At 37.8% G+C, this 16373-nt stretch overlaps 2 protein-coding genes across 4 annotated transcripts; both read right to left on the bottom strand.

The window, feature by feature from the left end:
- Nucleotides 1-4729: 4729 nt before the first annotated feature.
- Nucleotides 4730-9500, bottom strand: LOC127644722 (tripartite motif-containing protein 16-like). Of its 3 annotated transcripts, none has more exons than XM_052128053.1 (6): nucleotides 8792-9500; nucleotides 7385-7483; nucleotides 6957-7190; nucleotides 6645-6801; nucleotides 6436-6495; nucleotides 4730-6242 (listed from the first exon to the last, which is right to left on the bottom strand). In XM_052128053.1, exons 1-6 carry the CDS (start codon nucleotides 9377-9379, stop codon nucleotides 5713-5715), a joined length of 1668 nt encoding a protein of 555 aa, XP_051984013.1. In that variant the 5' UTR covers nucleotides 9380-9500; the 3' UTR covers nucleotides 4730-5712. The 3 variants fall into 3 exon arrangements, with proteins under 3 accessions (XP_051984013.1, XP_051984014.1, XP_051984015.1); XM_052128054.1 differs by having other exon boundaries at nucleotides 7385-7480; XM_052128055.1 differs by lacking the exon at nucleotides 6436-6495 and having other exon boundaries at nucleotides 7385-7480.
- Nucleotides 9501-12669: 3169 nt separating this feature from the next.
- LOC127644721 (tripartite motif-containing protein 16-like) lies at nucleotides 12670-16012 on the bottom strand. Its single transcript, XM_052128052.1, has 6 exons — nucleotides 15298-16012; nucleotides 14700-14795; nucleotides 14272-14505; nucleotides 13906-14065; nucleotides 13712-13771; nucleotides 12670-13424 (listed from the first exon to the last, which is right to left on the bottom strand). Exons 1-6 carry the CDS (start codon nucleotides 15886-15888, stop codon nucleotides 12874-12876), a joined length of 1692 nt encoding a protein of 563 aa, XP_051984012.1. The 5' UTR covers nucleotides 15889-16012; the 3' UTR covers nucleotides 12670-12873.
- Between the last annotated feature and the right edge of the window lie 361 nt (nucleotides 16013-16373).

Here is a 16373-nt window from a genome sequence, read left to right as displayed (position 1 = left end):
TTAAATTTTTTTTTTTCTTCTTTAAAAAGTACTATTACTGCCAACTAGGAAATTTACAATTAGGCTTACTACTTCAAAAAATGTGCATTCCTAAGTCATTTAATTGCTATAGGCCTACTAAGTTATTGTCCAGACCTTTGAAGGAAGTCTAGAGACCGGGCCTCTTGGAACTTTAATTGAATACCCCTGACATACTATCAGGCTATGTTAGGCTAGGCTTTGTTTGGTTGGTTGATCTGCACCCAGTCAGTGGAAATGAGTCCAACTCTTCACTCTGCACAAAAAAAAACCCCACTTCGAAAGCACTTCTAGAGCCATTAATTCAAAACACTGTTGTTTTTAAATCATTAACTAATAAGGCAGCTGCCTACGTTTTCCGATGCAACCAAAGTTCGGATAAAACAGCCATAAACAAACAAAAGCGTCCAACGTCGGTGTTTATTTTGTTGTTGCTATTGAATCATGTGTGCAAATAGTGTCAGAGTAAATACGGTCGATACTATATGACGTCACTGCAGGGGGTTAATTTTGTGAATGCTAATGCAAGTGAAAAGTTTCCACAGGTGTCTGGTTCCTCATAAGCAGTGCTCGAATTAGGGGATCCGGGACCCTCCATAATAAGTAAAAAAAATAGACTTAGGGGGGCCTCCAAGATACTTATATTTTAGTAAAAAATTATGACAAATCTGATTAAATTTCTGCACTGGATGTGGTAAATTTAGTTTTATTATGACATGACTGCTTGCTTGGCGCTGCACCGGTGAAGCTAACTTTAGCTAAAAAATTTTAATTCTCCTCCCTGCACAGTCAATCTCCACATCCCTTTCACATTCTTCTGTCTTTTTGTTAAAAAAAAAATAAACCTCCACTCGCAGTCGGGAAGAGAAAGCTTCTTACTGACTTTTTTGAGGGGTAATTTTTCTCTATATATTCTTTTTACTATATCCACTCAATGTCAGGGCATAGGCTATGTATTCCTTGCATGAAATTGGAAATATATAGGCTAACTCTACCTCGTTTGCCTGCTCGCACTTCCTGCATTAAAGAGCCACACCAGGTGCTCATTAGTGGAGCGTTTGGTGTGCTTTAAAAACACTGCAGTGACAATCAGTCTTTGTCTGGCCTTGAATCTCTCTGTGCACTCATGGAAGGACTCAAGGTCTTATATTTTCCTGGATGTTATTTGTGTCTCAGATTGGACTTTAGATTTAAGTTTTCTACGAGTGCTGTTTATATTGAAAAAGAGACTTTCCTTGTTTGATTCCTGACTGTTATTTCTCAATTTTCCTAGAATATTCATTCTGCTACTTTAAAGGTATATTTTGGAACTATCTTTATTCCTACTTTCATTGAGAAACATGTCATGTTCAGTTCTCCATTTCAGTAGTGGGCAAAGAGACTTGAGTTTATACCTAGTCTGAGTATGCATTTTCTGTTTTTTGAGTTTCATTCCTCATTTGAGATTTTCGTTTTCCCTGATTCTGAAGAAATGTGATTCTTACCAGTTATACTTACCTGTCCTGAGTTCTGTTCTAATCCAAGGAGATGCTTGTGATACTAGCCAGTGAATATTTACCTGTCATGAGTTTTGGTTTATGTCTTCACCCACTGGTTCCTGAAATTACCTTGATGACTGTTATGGATGAATGCGGAGTTGACTTTTGAGAATCACCTGTGGACATGCCTATGTTAAACTTATGATCTATTCTAAAGCCTGTGTCCTGTTTGCAGAGTCTTGCACTCTTTGATTAAAGCTCCTGCACCTGGGTCCATACCTGATCTCCTCTTTATAGTATCATTACAGCCTGATAGTATTTTGCCATCCTTATGCTACTGTTTATAGTAATAAAGGTTAATAAAAAACCTTTTGAAGTTACTGATGGCTCCTTTATCACTACTTTATTAAATTATTCCTGTGCCACTGCTGAATCTGACAGTGATGCCATCCAGTGAGTCTGGAAGCCATCTGATTTATTTTCTATTGTTTTGAGACATTTCAATGTATTTTGAAGTCACATGCTTTTATGGGTCTTCAAGTGCCTTTTGTATGTAGACCCCTGGTATATTTGCCATAGTTGCCCTTTTTGGGACTGTTATTTTGTCAACCTCAAAAACCAATATCACTTTGAGTAAGCCATTTTAAAAGAAGAATCGTAGCTTTTCTCTCTTTGTTATATAACATTGTGCTGAAAAGTATTTATTTGTATTCTTTATCAGCACAAAAGCCTGTTTTATGTAAGCCTGTTATTAATAAACAGTATACGGTTATGCATATTATGATCAAATATTTTGTATAAATTGTATACTGGGAGACTAAGACCCCCAACCCTTCCATACACACAAACCACCAAAAGAAAAAAGTCTTATTGTGGTGAGGTTAGAGACCTTCCTATTTTACACTGTTGCTTATTAACTATACTGGATTACAGTTAATAAGCTAATAATAATAAACTATAATCATACTTCACATTCACGTAATCCGCTTATGTCATTATCACTCTATTGACAATTTGCGTATTTCTTCTATGCCCAATCTTGACTCCTGTGTATATACATGCATGTTTCCAGACTTAAGCCTTATATGTTTAATGTGTGTGTTAGAAGATTACTTCATACTCCTCCTCTATCCTTGTATATGGTTTGTGCTTTCTGTGCCCAATGTTCCAGTGAGAAACTGGAGTGCTGCGTGCAACAAAGTATATACATTTTAGACTATTAGTATATTAACTTGTTGCCCTTTTGACCTGATGAGGTTTCAAAGTTGGTTGCAGAGAGAGCTACATTTTATAGATGTTCTCGTCAGTCTGCACACACAGGATGTCTTTTTAGACACCCGTGTGTGCACTTTGCTGAGCATGATATTTACGAGCGCTTTGACAAGAATATATGCACAAATTATTCTGCAACTCATTCCTTCCACTTAACCGCAGCTTTCGCACTTCAATAGGTCATAACAAAATGACCTGACACCTTGAGTTACAACTGCATCAATTGTGCAGAACCTGCTGTACCAAAAAAGAAAGTTTTTCTTTGCACAGTCTCAAGAAGTTATAAAGAACTTAACTTAAATTTTTTAATGTGACTTTCATATTCAAGACAAAATGAAATAATAAAATAAAGAACAACAGTCAAGTTGTAAAAAAAATGTCAAGATGTTAAAAAGAACGTAAGCCTCACTTTTATGGGTGAAAACGTCACTGAATTGGAAATGTAAATATTTTCTACGTTGGAAAATTTGATAATGATTCATCTACTAGACAATCATCACTCACAATCATTTTAAATACATGAGATACACATAAATGTTGTTACCATTCATGATGTTGAGTCTCTTCATATTTGGTTTTGGTTCTTTGTCAATTGTGAGAGCAAAGCCTCTATTAAAACATCGCCCTATAGTGTCTATCACTGATGGAGCAGGTGGGGGATTAGAAATGGAGCTCTGCTGATGGAAGCACAAGGTGGAACACTCTTGATGCAACAAGCCTGATACCACTGCCATAAACAACCTCTAAATCTACTTAAAATGAAAAGTCTTTCATGATTTACTCACTCTGCTGGCATCCCAGGTATGTGACGTTCTTTCTTCTGCAGAACAAAAAATTAATTCTGATTTTTAGAAGAATATTTCAGCTCTGTAGGTCCTCAATGCAAGTGAATGGTGGCCAAAATTTTTAAGCATCAAAATCCACACAATGGGAGCATTTAAGTAATCCATATGATTCCAGAGGTTAAACCTATATTCAGACACGATATGATAGATGAGAAACAAATCAATATTTAAGTCATATTCTATCATAAATTCTTCTACCTGCCCAGTAGGTGGCAGTATGCACAATGAACGTTAATCACCAAAAACAAAAAGAAGAATGTGAAAGTGAAGTGGAGATTGACTGTGCATGGAGGAGAATTTATAGTAAAAAAATTGTTTATATTGATCACCCACACCAATCATATCACTTCAGAAGATATGGATTTAACCTGCAGAGTCATCTGGAGTTGTTGTCCTTATGGGGATTTTCTAGCTTCAAAATGTTGGCACCCATTTACTTGTATTGTATGGACCTACAGAGCTGAGAAATTCTTCTAAAAATCTTTGTTTGTGTTCTGCAGATGAAAGAAAGTTAAACACATCTGGGGTGGCATGAGAGTGAGAAATGTATGAGACAATTTTCATTTTTGAGAGAATTAACCCTTTAATGTTTGCTCAAGTAATGAATGTGATGTCATGCATATGTGCAATGAATAAAATAAGCAAATTACACTATATTCACATATATACACTACCACTTAATGGTTTAGACACACTTGAATGAATTTGTTTCTCACTGTATTTTGTTTGTTTGTATAAGCAGCCAACAAGTGCCCAGCATATTGAGAATACCTTAATACTGTTTAAAAAGCATCCCAGGTGGATTTCTCATAAAGTTGCTTGAGAAAATGCCCAGAGTGTGCAGAGCTGAAATCAAGGCAAAGGGTGGCTACTTTGAAAATGAAAAATATTAGATAGTTTTTGTTTGTTTAATATTTTGGTCACGACCTCCACTTCCATTTGTGTTATTTTGTATCTTTTATGACATTCATATTATTCTAAAATGTGGGAAATGGTAATAATAAAAAACAAAATAGTTGTTTAAACTGTTTTTGACTGGTACTGTGTGCAGTATATTCCTGTTTGATAGAAGAACAAAAAAAATAACACAACACAATGACTCCAACTCAAGCTTGCAATTTGTTTTATTTGCATTAATAGTAAATTAACATTATGAATATTTAGAATTTTTCTTCTATCATTTTTCCAATACATTATTACATTAATATGATTTGAATGCTATATCTGACATGTGTTATTTCAATCACAGAAGCTCAGCTGTAGTATTACTGATTCATCATGGAACACAGACATCCAAAAGCCTTCATCAGCCAATTAACAAGGACAATTGCATCTATGTGAACTTCTGCAGTTAATACAATATGGACTTCAAAGACATTGGTCATTAATCTTACAGTTCAAACAAAATCGATGTTTAAACACTGACCTTTAACACTTACTTAGTTTAATCATTTTAAACCATGACTTTAACTATACATAAGTAATATTTACATTATATTCATGATGTTAGCCAGAGGGGAACTGGCCCCCACAGTGAGTCTGGTTTCTCCCAAGGTTATTTTTCTCCATTAATCAACATCTTATGGAGTTTTGTGTTTCTTGCCAGAGTCCCCTTCAGCTTGCTCACTGGGGTTATTAATACAATTATTATTTAATTACTTATTTTTAAACACGATTAACAATCGTTTTTTATCTAATTACACAATGATGATTCATCAACATTATAGACATTACAGTTTTATCGTCTGTTAATGCCTGATCTTCTGTAAAGCTGCTTTGAAACGATGTGTGTTGTGAAAGGCGCTATACAAATAAAATGTTATTGAACTGAATATGTAGGTTCGCAGGGAGTGCTGGAGTCTTTCCCACCTGTATCCGGTCAAAGCCAGTCCATCACAGGGCTAACATACAGACAGACACACTCTCACTCACGCCTACTGGCAATGTAGTCTCCAATTCACTTGACCTGCATATCTTTGGACTCTGGAGGAAACCAGAGCAGGCAGGGGAAACCAAAGCGAACTCAGGAAACCGCAAAACATGCAAACACACAGGAAGGCCCAGTGTGAGAAATATTATTTGAAAAATCTCTCTAACATCTATTGTGATAGATCACACAGTTTCACTACTGATCCTTCATCTACCCAAAACCCACGATAAAGAGGCTGAGTGAATGTGGTGTGGACTCTGTGGATGAGGGTCATTGTGTCAGAGATGCTGTAGAAGGACAATGTTCCTGCACTGTGATCCACATACACTCCGATTCTAGAGGAGCTGGAGACTACAGGGAGTTCAGTCTCTATGTTATTGTGCCAGAATGAGCATCTGGATTCAGAGCAGTACAAACTCCATGACTGATCATTACTTCCAAATCTGCACTCAGCACCCTGTCCTTTCCTGTTGATGCTCTTGTATGACACTGATATATCCACCCAACCACTCCACTCAACCTCCCAGTAACAGCGTCCACTCACACTCTCTCTACACAGCACCTGAACACAACCATCAAATCTGTCTGGATGATCAGGATACGGCTGAACTCGGTCAGTGGAAGTAATCACTTTGTTCCCCTCAGACAGACGGAGGTTTTTATTTACTGTATTTTTGTCCAGAGTCAACTTACAAGAATCTGATGGAGACAAAACACATAATTTGTCTCTAAATAAGAACTATAATTTTTTACATATGAACATAAAAAAAATTATATTACACTTTAATACGCATAAAAGTTTTAACTTCATGTGAATGTCTGGTTCTTCCACTGCAACTGTGTATGATGAAATGTGTATTTTTTTAGTCAGTGTGTGTGTTTCACTGCTTACATTGTAGGAACCTCTGTCTGATTTGGGGCACAATGGTGGGAATGATCTTGATGTGTGATACTATGGAAACCAACAGACATCTTCAGTGTAATTTTTAAGTTAAAATTGCACTTTATATACGCAAACATCTATTTCATATTGTTTAACATTTAGATTTTGTACATACTGGGTTCTTGATTAGTAACTGAAAGTAAATGAAGGAGTATTACCTCTCTCAGATATCTTTTGTATCTCTGCTTTGCAAAAATGCTCAAGTTTCTCTTTCAGACGAGAGACACGTTTTCCTACATCATCAAATGAGATGGAAGAATTGAGAGCAAGTCGGAATGAGTGCGAAGATCCAAAGACATGGAGAGACTGGAAACTCTACACAGTGAAACAACATTAAAATAAATACTCATTGTCTTTTATCAAAAACACAAATAATATGAATGACTCATAAAAGTGACAATAACATGAGCTAAATTGTAATAACAAGACCACACAAAAAGCCACTGTCCTGTTTTTCTGTTTTCTGTTACCTTGAGGAAATGGATGTGATCCTCTGTGTGTGAAAGCTGCTCCATTTCAGCATCTCTCCTCTTCAGATCAGCAATCTCCTGCTCCAGTCGCTCCAAGTCTCCTTCAGTTCGACTCACTGCAGCCTTTTCCTGATCTCTGATCAGCTGTGTCACCTCAGAGCGGCTTCTCTCAATGGAGCGGATCATCTCAGTAAAGATCCTCTCACTGTCCTTCACTGCTGACTGTGCAGATCGCTGTTAGGACACACAGAGAGAGGACCATGAGCTCTTACTGGTACCTCACACAGTCTGTTACTCACAGAGGGGTTCAGTGGGACTGGGAAGTGCTCCAGCACTGGGCTCCTCACTGACTGATTGGAGGAGAGTCCTAACTGACTGTGAAACAGCTCTTCCAGCAGCCAGCAGTTGTTCTTCTGTTCAAAACTCACCTTGTGAAACTCCAGAAACTCTCTCAGCACCTGAAGCTCCTTCTCTCTCTGCTGGATTCTCTGCTGGTTTGATTTCTGTGTCGCCTCCAACTGTATCTGCTGGGAAATGTTCAATTCATGAGTCTCTGGTATGGGGAGACCATTTGTGCCACTTAATCATTTGAGATATTTAAAATCAACAACACAATAATTTCAATATGGCACCCAAATGACAATAGCCAAATCATGTTATTCATGTGTTACACATGGTATAGTTTACTTCTATGTTGTTTCTTCATCAAACAGCAATGTCAAATGTAAGTCAATCACTGAAACAACAGTGCCACCTTAAGCCTAAATTGCATTTATTATATAAAAATTATATTTTTTTATAATGGTGTATAGGGGCATTAGAGATCCTAGGTACTGTATGTAATAGGGTATTTTTATTTATTTATTTATTTTGTGCTTAAGGAATACTGAAGTAGTATGGTCACAACACCAAAATATGGATGAGGTACAGGGGGTGGAATGAGGTGCTGATTTAAGGGTTAATTAATTTTTAATTTGTTAAAAAAAAGTCTAATACATTTTTGCTGCCAGGGCCAGGCCAGTTATGTTTTCAAGGGGGGCTCAGAGTGAGCCTCCGGTATTTTTGTCACAGAGATTATTCTTCTGCTTTTATATCATGGATTAATTTGACAATCAAAATCCATTTAAAGAACATGATTTTAATATTGTTAACTTTATTGTATGTATACATTTCTTAGCAATTTTCTTAAAGGTAGTCCTTCTTTGTCATTCTATACATGATATCTCTGATCACTGATGTGTGAATGTCAAGACATGAACAAGAGGATGACCCCCCTCAAGTCCCTAATGCCATATGGGGGGGCTCTCAATTCGAACATCGACAGACTCTTGATCCGTGAAGGGGCGTATTCGTTAACCGGGTGAAATCACTGATATGCTTCTTAATAGCTCGCGCTCGAATACTATTGGCTCACGCTATAATCAGTCTTAAAGGCATGACAAGCCATCAAAACAGTCTCACGCTTGCAGTGCAGGCCGGTCAAAACACATGACAAGCATGGTTCCACGGGTTCGGTAAAAACATTTCGGAGGGCCATTTTTGTAGTTTAGGAACCCTTTCCCTAATCCATAAAGGAGGTGGCACCCAATCTGCTGTTGTCATTTCTTGTCTAGAAATGATCCAGACCAGGGGTGGAGCTAGGGGATGGCCAGGGGTAACTGTGGCCACTATGGACCAAAGCTTGGCCAACCCACTGACCACCCCACTCACAATTGCTGTTTTGGTCATTTTTTGTCTTGGACACAATTTAGTTAATCTTTCTACACCAACAACCACCATCCTCATCACGTAATTTTCTTTTCTTTAAGTATTAGTATGCTAACATCTGCTCATACCTGTTTCTCAGTCCTCTCTTCTGCAGCTGATACAGTCTCATGGTTTTTATGTTCATCCATCATACAATGACAACATATACACTGCTGATCAGAACGACAGTAAACCTCCAGCAGTTTATCATGTTGAGGGCAGATCATCTCTTGAAGTCGTCTAGTTGCATCCATCAAATTGTGTCTCTTACTTTTGAAGAGATTTTCATGTTGTTCAAGGTGATTTTGACAATAAGAATTCAGACACACCAGACAGGACTTAACAGCTTTACATTTTCTCCCAGTACAAACGTCACACTCCACATCACCAGGTCCAGAATAACATTGAGCAGAACAAGCAGCTTGAAGTTCTGTCTTGAGTTTCTCCACCACTTCAGCCAGCATGGTGTTTTTACCTAAAACAGGTCTTGGAGTGAAGGTCTGTCTGCACTGAGGGCAGCTGTAGACTCTTTTCTGATCATCCTGATCCCAATAGACTGTAATGCAGCTCATACAGTAACTGTGTCCACAGGGAATGGCCACTGGATTTTTCAGAAGCTCCAGACAGATCGGACAGCTGAACTCGTCCTGAGCCCATAATATCCTGGCCTCTGCCATTTTACTGCACACACATACAGCAGCTCACCAACAACCCTTAGGAATGGAAACAGTAAAACACAAAGAAAGTGAAGCACAACTAGCTAAATCCCACACGCAGAATAGTCAGGAAGTAGAGATAAGTTTCATTTTCATTGAAGGTAGGAGTGGCTAACAGTGGGAGAAAGAGATTGGATGAAAGTAGCTGACTTAAACTTACACATGTGTAGTGTTAGTAAATATTGCCATTGTACTTAAAGGCAATATGGCATCCTGTAAAGGGGATACACAGCCTTGAGCAGGTGTATGTGAATTTGTAGTGAATGCACAATTTGAACAGTTCTGTTCTCTACATCAAATTCAGTTTCTATTCAGAAATGTGCTTGTTTACATTTATGCATTTGGCAGACACTTTTATCCAAAGCAACTTACAGTGCAATTATTACAGGGACAATCCCCCCAGAACAACCTGGAGTTAAGTGCCTTGCTCAAGGACACAATGGTGGTGGCCATGGGGTTAGAACCTGTGACCTTCTGATTAACAGCCCTGTGCTTTAGCCACTACACCACCACCACTCCATTTGAAGTCTACATATTGTTTCTGTAAACATATTATGTTCACTCTGCTGCCCAATGTAGGACCTTAAAGGAATATTCCAGTTTCAGTACCAGTTAAGCTCAGTCGACAACATTTGTGGCATAATGTTGATTGCAACCAAAGTCTTTCTAGCAAGTCAGTTCACTGTCGGCCATATTCGGAATGCTCTAGGGAGGCTATCCAGTCATGCCAGTGCAGCTCCTATCTACTTGAATGTGAGAACACAGAAATCTAAAAAAAGGTTGGTCAAGATTACGGTCAAAGAATATATTTCAAATCAGCAATAAAATTTGATAATATTGGAATCATAAATTGTGCTTCTTTACCTCATATTACACTAAAACACACAATTTTCCTGTCTTGTATAGCTAATGTGCATGCGCATTAGTGAGTTGATTGACAGGCGATGTCTGTATCTAAAAGGTGATTGGCTCTTTTACCTGTAAGGTGGGACTTCCTTTCTACATCAGTTGACCGTTGGGCGCTAGAGCATCTTGGTTGGGTGTTCCAATTTCCCCCATTCATTTAAATAGAAGTGACCCATCTCAGCTAAATATTCCCTGTTACAACAAAAAATTATTTAGACTCGCCCCACCTTCTCTTTAAAAAAAAAGCAAATATCTATGTTACTGTGAGGCACAATGGAAGTTAATGGGGCCCATTTTTCGAGGGTTTAAAGGCACAAATGTGAAGGTTATACTTATATAAATGCACTTTCGTTAATTATTCTTTTAAAACTGAGTTAAGTTGTTTAAATCATCATTATAGGATTTGCTGACCTTACATCGTCATGGCAACAAAGTGGTAAAATTGGATATAACGTTACACATAAAAGGTTAGTAAGCAATTTTATCACACTGAAATCATTCTAATATGCATATTGTTTAATTTCTTGTGGCTATACTTGTGAAACAGTGAGTATCTTAACGTTTATCGATTGGCCCCATTCACTTCCATTGTAAGTGCCTTACTGTAACCCAGAATTAAAGTTCTGCGAGTCAAAATAAACGTTTGTGGTAATCAGCATTATGCCACAAATGCTGTTGAATGAGCTTAACTTGTATTGAACCTTGTATGTCTGTGAAACCTCTCCATACTCTCCCTTTGGTCACATGCTTCGTTTTCCCATACAGTACCAGGACAGAGGTTAGAAATAGTCACTGACAAGATTTCACCTTTTTATCACTTAATGTTTGATTGGAAATAGAGCTCTTCTGGTGTTATAACACTTGGTAAAACACGCCTGTTCACCACTTTCATAAACTAATCATAAATCTACTAAATATTTACTCAAATTATGAATGTGATGTAATGCAAATGTGCTATTAAAACCATAAATAAGCAAACTGCTACCACTCAAAGGTTTGGACACACTTGACAGAATTGGTTTCTCACTACATTTTGTTTGAGTTATGTAAGCAAAGCAAAATAGTAAAAAAAAGAAGCAAAACATAATAAAAGAAACAAAAATATTAACATTAATAATATTATTATTAATATAGAAATAATAGAACTAAAATGATTTCATAGCTTTCATGACATCGATATTATTATAAAAAGTTGGAATTGTAATTATAAAGAATAAATTGGTGTGTCCATGCCAAATAAGCTTCGTGTTTCATCTCAGTACAGTTGTCCCACTCCACATCTGCAGTTTTACCATGACAATGATCAGGACGAGCAGCTTGACATTTTTTCTTCTTCAGTTTTCCCACCACTTCAGCCAGCATGATGTTTTTACCTAAAACAGGTCTTGGAGGGAAGGTCTGTCTGCACTGAGGACAGCTGTAAACTTTCTTCTGATCATCCTGATCTCAATAGTCTAAACACTAAAGATAGAAACAGTAAAAGACAAATGAAGCAGGACAAGGAGCAGCAGTATCCCACACCCAGAATGAGCGGGGCGTTGGAAGGAAGAAGTTTCACTGAAGGTTGGAGTGTCTAACAAAATGAGAGTGGTGGAGTGGAATTTAAAAGTGGAAAAGAAGTTAAAGACTCAACAGCTGATATAAACTTCACTTGTTTTATTCTAAATGTGCACATTTTTGTTCTAGAGATCTTTCATGTAAACGTGCTATTTAACACTCTGCTGCCCTCTGTTGTGCTTTATTATGCAGTGATTGTGAAATCTCCTACATGCATCGAAGCAGGTCACTTACTGATATAACATTTCTGGATGTACTATATCTGTAGCATTAATTGAATCTCTTGATTACCGGTCAGATTTTAACACAATTTAGCAAATTACACCGAGACCACATAGAGATTTTATTAGGATGACTAATGAGATTCATACTTCCTAACCAATTCCTGTGAGTAAAATATGTTGATATGATGACTACACAGTCCCCTTGCATCAGGTGTCTTGGATCCAGGTTTGGTGTCATGGTCTGGTGTCCACATAGATGAGGACCTCTTAGTCTGCATCGTCTTCACTGACACAGCAAAACCTTCATGTTCCCCAACACCAAGTTCTTTTACATTCATGGACATGTTTCTCGCTTTTAATTGGTATTCTTATTAAATGAAAAGTCTCTTCAAGGTGTGTCACCGCTGTTAATTATTCAATGTTAATTTAAGAGAATGGAAAAACTTCTAAATCTGTTGAATGTTTGCTCAGTTATGAGTCTAAACCATTTAAATAAGCAAATTAATAAATATAGAGTATATTTTATTGTTTGATGGAAGAACATCACAACACAATGAATCTCATGCATTCAATTTGTTTTATTTACATTTCTGTAAATACATTCAGCCTACATTGTGAAATTATTTGTACTGTAGGTGTCAATGAAGATTTCGCCACATTTATTTTTCATTTTTACACTACATCCATTTTAGATTATTATGATGAGGATATTATATCTGACATGTTTTAGATTTGTTTTATTAAAAAATAAGATCATTTTTAAGACAATCATCTTGACTCAGTAATCACTGTTAAGCCACACAATTTAACTGCTGAACCAGAAACTAGTCCAAACCCAGGATAGAGAGGCTGAGTGAATGTGGTGTGGACTCTGTGGATGAGGGTCATTGTGTCAGAGACGGTGTAGAAGGACAGAATTCCAGCACTGTGATCCAGATACACTCCAATTCTAGAGGAGCTGGAGACTACAGGGAGTTCAGTCTCTATGTTATTGTGCCAGAATGTGCATCTGGATTCAGAGCAGTACAAACTCCATGATTGATCATTGAACCCAAACACACACTCCTCATCATCTCCTTTTCTGCTGATGCTCTTATATGACACTGAAATTTCCATCCCATCACTCTGACTCCACTCAACCTCCCAGTAACAGCGTCCACTCACACTCTCTCTACACAGCACCTGAAAACTATCATCAAATCTGTCTGGATGATCAGGATACTGTTGGTATTCATCACTGCATGTAACCTCTCTTTTCCCCTGAGACAGACAAAGGCTTCTATGTGCCGTGTTTGAATCCAGGGTGAACCTGCAAAAATCTGAGACAAAACATATGAGCACATGAGCACTGAATCATTATAAATAAACTACTTAAGTTCTATATCTCAATGTGAAGATGTGTATTTGTGTACATGTGCTTCAGGATTTGCCAACATCGTGGGCCAAATGTTCCCCCTTACTATGTGGAGCGCTTTGAGTGCCAAGAAAAGCGCTATATAAAAATGTAAGGAATTATTATTATGAAGTAATTTTTTTATGAAAATAAAAAAGTACAAAATTGTTCACCATGATGTGTTCGAATGTTATTGTTTTCATTGTTACTTACATTGAAGGAACTCGTCTCTGGTCTTGTATTCAGGGGTGGGAATTATCTCCAAATATTTTACTATAAAAAATCAACAGACATTTTCATTGTAATATAGTAAAAAGAACTTTGCACGTACATCTGTTCGATATTATTACATTTTACACACAATGCATGACTTATTTCTGAGATTAAATAAATGACCACTGTTTTACCTCTATCAGTTATCTTTTCTATTTCCTCTATGCAGAAATGCTCCAGTTTGTCTCTAAGATGAGAGACAGATTCTCCTACTTCATCAAAGGAAACAACAGAACTGACAGTGATGCTGGGTAAGTCTGTAGATGCAGGAGGGTCAGAGAGATACTGGAAAGTCTTCACAGACACAAAAACAACAACAAAAAACAAAAATATAAGGTAAAGACATCTAAAAATCACAAGTATCTTGCTCAAAGCTCAACGGTAAAAGCACATGCCTTGCTCCTGCTGTGATTCAAACCTTGAGTTTAGACAACCAGTCCTGAGCTTTAACCACTACACCACACCACTCTACATCACCCTTAAGAGCTAAAAGGTTAAACCTGAAGAAAATGGATGTGATCCTCTGTGTGTGAAAGCTGCTCCAGCTCAGCGTCTCTCTTCCTCAGATCAGCAATCTCCTGCTCCAGTCGCTCCAAGAGTCCTTCAGCTCGACTCACTGCAGCCTTTTCCTGATCTCTGATCAGCTGTGTCACCTCAGAGCGGCTTCTCTCAATGGAGCGGATCAGCTCAGTAAAGATCCTCTCACTGTCCTCCACTGCGGACTGTGCAGAGCGCTGTTAGGACACACAGAGAGAGGACCATCAGCTCTTACTGGTACCTCACACAGCCTGTTACCCACAGTGGGGTTCAGTGGGACTGGGAAGTGCTCCAGCATTGGGCTCCTCACTGACTGATTGGAGGAGAGTCCTAACTGACTGTGAAACAGCTCTTCCAGCAGCCAGCAGTTGTTCTTCTGCTCAAAACTCACCTTGTGAAACTCCACAGTCTCTCTCAGCTCTTGAAGCTCCTTCTCTCTCTGCTGGATTCTCTGCTGGTTTGTTTTCTGTGTCGCCTCCAACTGTGCCTGTAAAAAAGTTGACTGTTTAGTGCTTGTGGATTGCTGGAGATTGATTAACCAACATTTAAAAGTATTTACAAAATGTTATTTTATTTTTAAAACGTTCATACCAATTTTAATCTTACAGTTTAAGAATGTTTTTTACACACATTTATTACCTTGTTTGTGCAGTGACAAGAATGCATTTGATTATTGCCACATAATGACATGTACTACATAGTTGATGGGGGCATTTTTAATGTTTCGATGAGAAAGCACTTGAATGGAGATAAATTATATATTCTCAGTTTAGTCTCACTGTTTTTAGATGTTCACCTGCTGTTATTTATACATAATTTAAACATCATAGTTTCCAGGCAATTTCAAGACAACACATGGAACAGGATGATAAAACAAAAAACCTTTATGATAACATTTGTTCAAATGTATAAAATTAGGATTTACATTATTATTGCGTTACTGCATATATGCAGTTTTTGCATATTTTAGTCCTAATATCAATTTGTACCTGTTTCTTAGTCCTTTCTGCTGTAGCTGATACAGTGTCATGGTTTTTGTGTTCATCCATTGTACATAGATAGCATATACATTGTTGATCAGTACGACAGAAAATCTCCAGCAGTTTATCATGTTGAGGACAGATCATCTCCTGCAGTCGTCCAGTGGCATCCATCAAACTGTGTCTCTTACCATTGAAAAGATTCTCATGTTGTTCAAGGTGATTTTGACAGTAAGAGTTCAGACACACCAGACAGGACTTAACAGCTTTGTGTTTTCTCTCAGTACAAACGTCACACTCCACATCATCTGGTCCAGCATAACATTCAGTAGGTTGTGCAGCTTGGAGTTTCATCTTCTTGAGTTTCTCCACCACTTCAGCCAGCATGGTGTTTTTACCTAAAACAGGTCTTGGAGTGAAGGTCTGTCTGCACTGAGGGCAGCTGTAGACTCTCTTCTGATCCTCCTGATCCCAGCAGCCTGTAATGCAGCTCATACAGTAACTGTGTCCACAGGGAATGGCCACTGGATCCATTAGTAGATCTAGACAGATTGAACAGCTGAACTGACTCCGACACAAAGAAACATTGGATTCTGCCATATTGCTGCACACCTGAACAGCAGCACACCAAAAGTCTGACTCCAAAAGTTAAAAACAATAAAACACGAAGCAGGCGAGACACAAAGCAGCTGAATCCCACACCCAGAATGAGCACTGAGCAGGAAGTAGGGATAAGTTTCAATTTCACTGAAATAAGGTAGGAGTGGCTACCAGAGGGAGAAAATGACAGACTTGATTTAGAATTTGAAAAATATGTGTCCTGTCTGAGAGCATTTTTGCAAAGATGAAATAGAAAAGATATTTGGTTGAGTTAAAAATCATATAAAAATTATTGATTTAATTTAATTTAAGGTTTCCCTACACACACCCCGTTCTCCATTGGTTGGGTAAACAGATAGCCCTTTACCAAACTCACTCCATAGTTTGAGCCAGAGCAATGTTGTAATAAGACCATATTGTTTGCTTCTCTGAAAATCAACCTATGAATGAATTTTAATTTGGCCTGGATAGGAGATTTTTGTTTT

Source organism: Xyrauchen texanus, chromosome 6 (genome assembly GCF_025860055.1).
Source record: "Xyrauchen texanus isolate HMW12.3.18 chromosome 6, RBS_HiC_50CHRs, whole genome shotgun sequence".
NCBI lineage: Eukaryota > Metazoa > Chordata > Actinopteri > Cypriniformes > Catostomidae > Xyrauchen > Xyrauchen texanus.
Note: the sequence above shows the minus strand (reverse complement) of the source record. Positions and strands in the feature narration are given on the sequence as shown.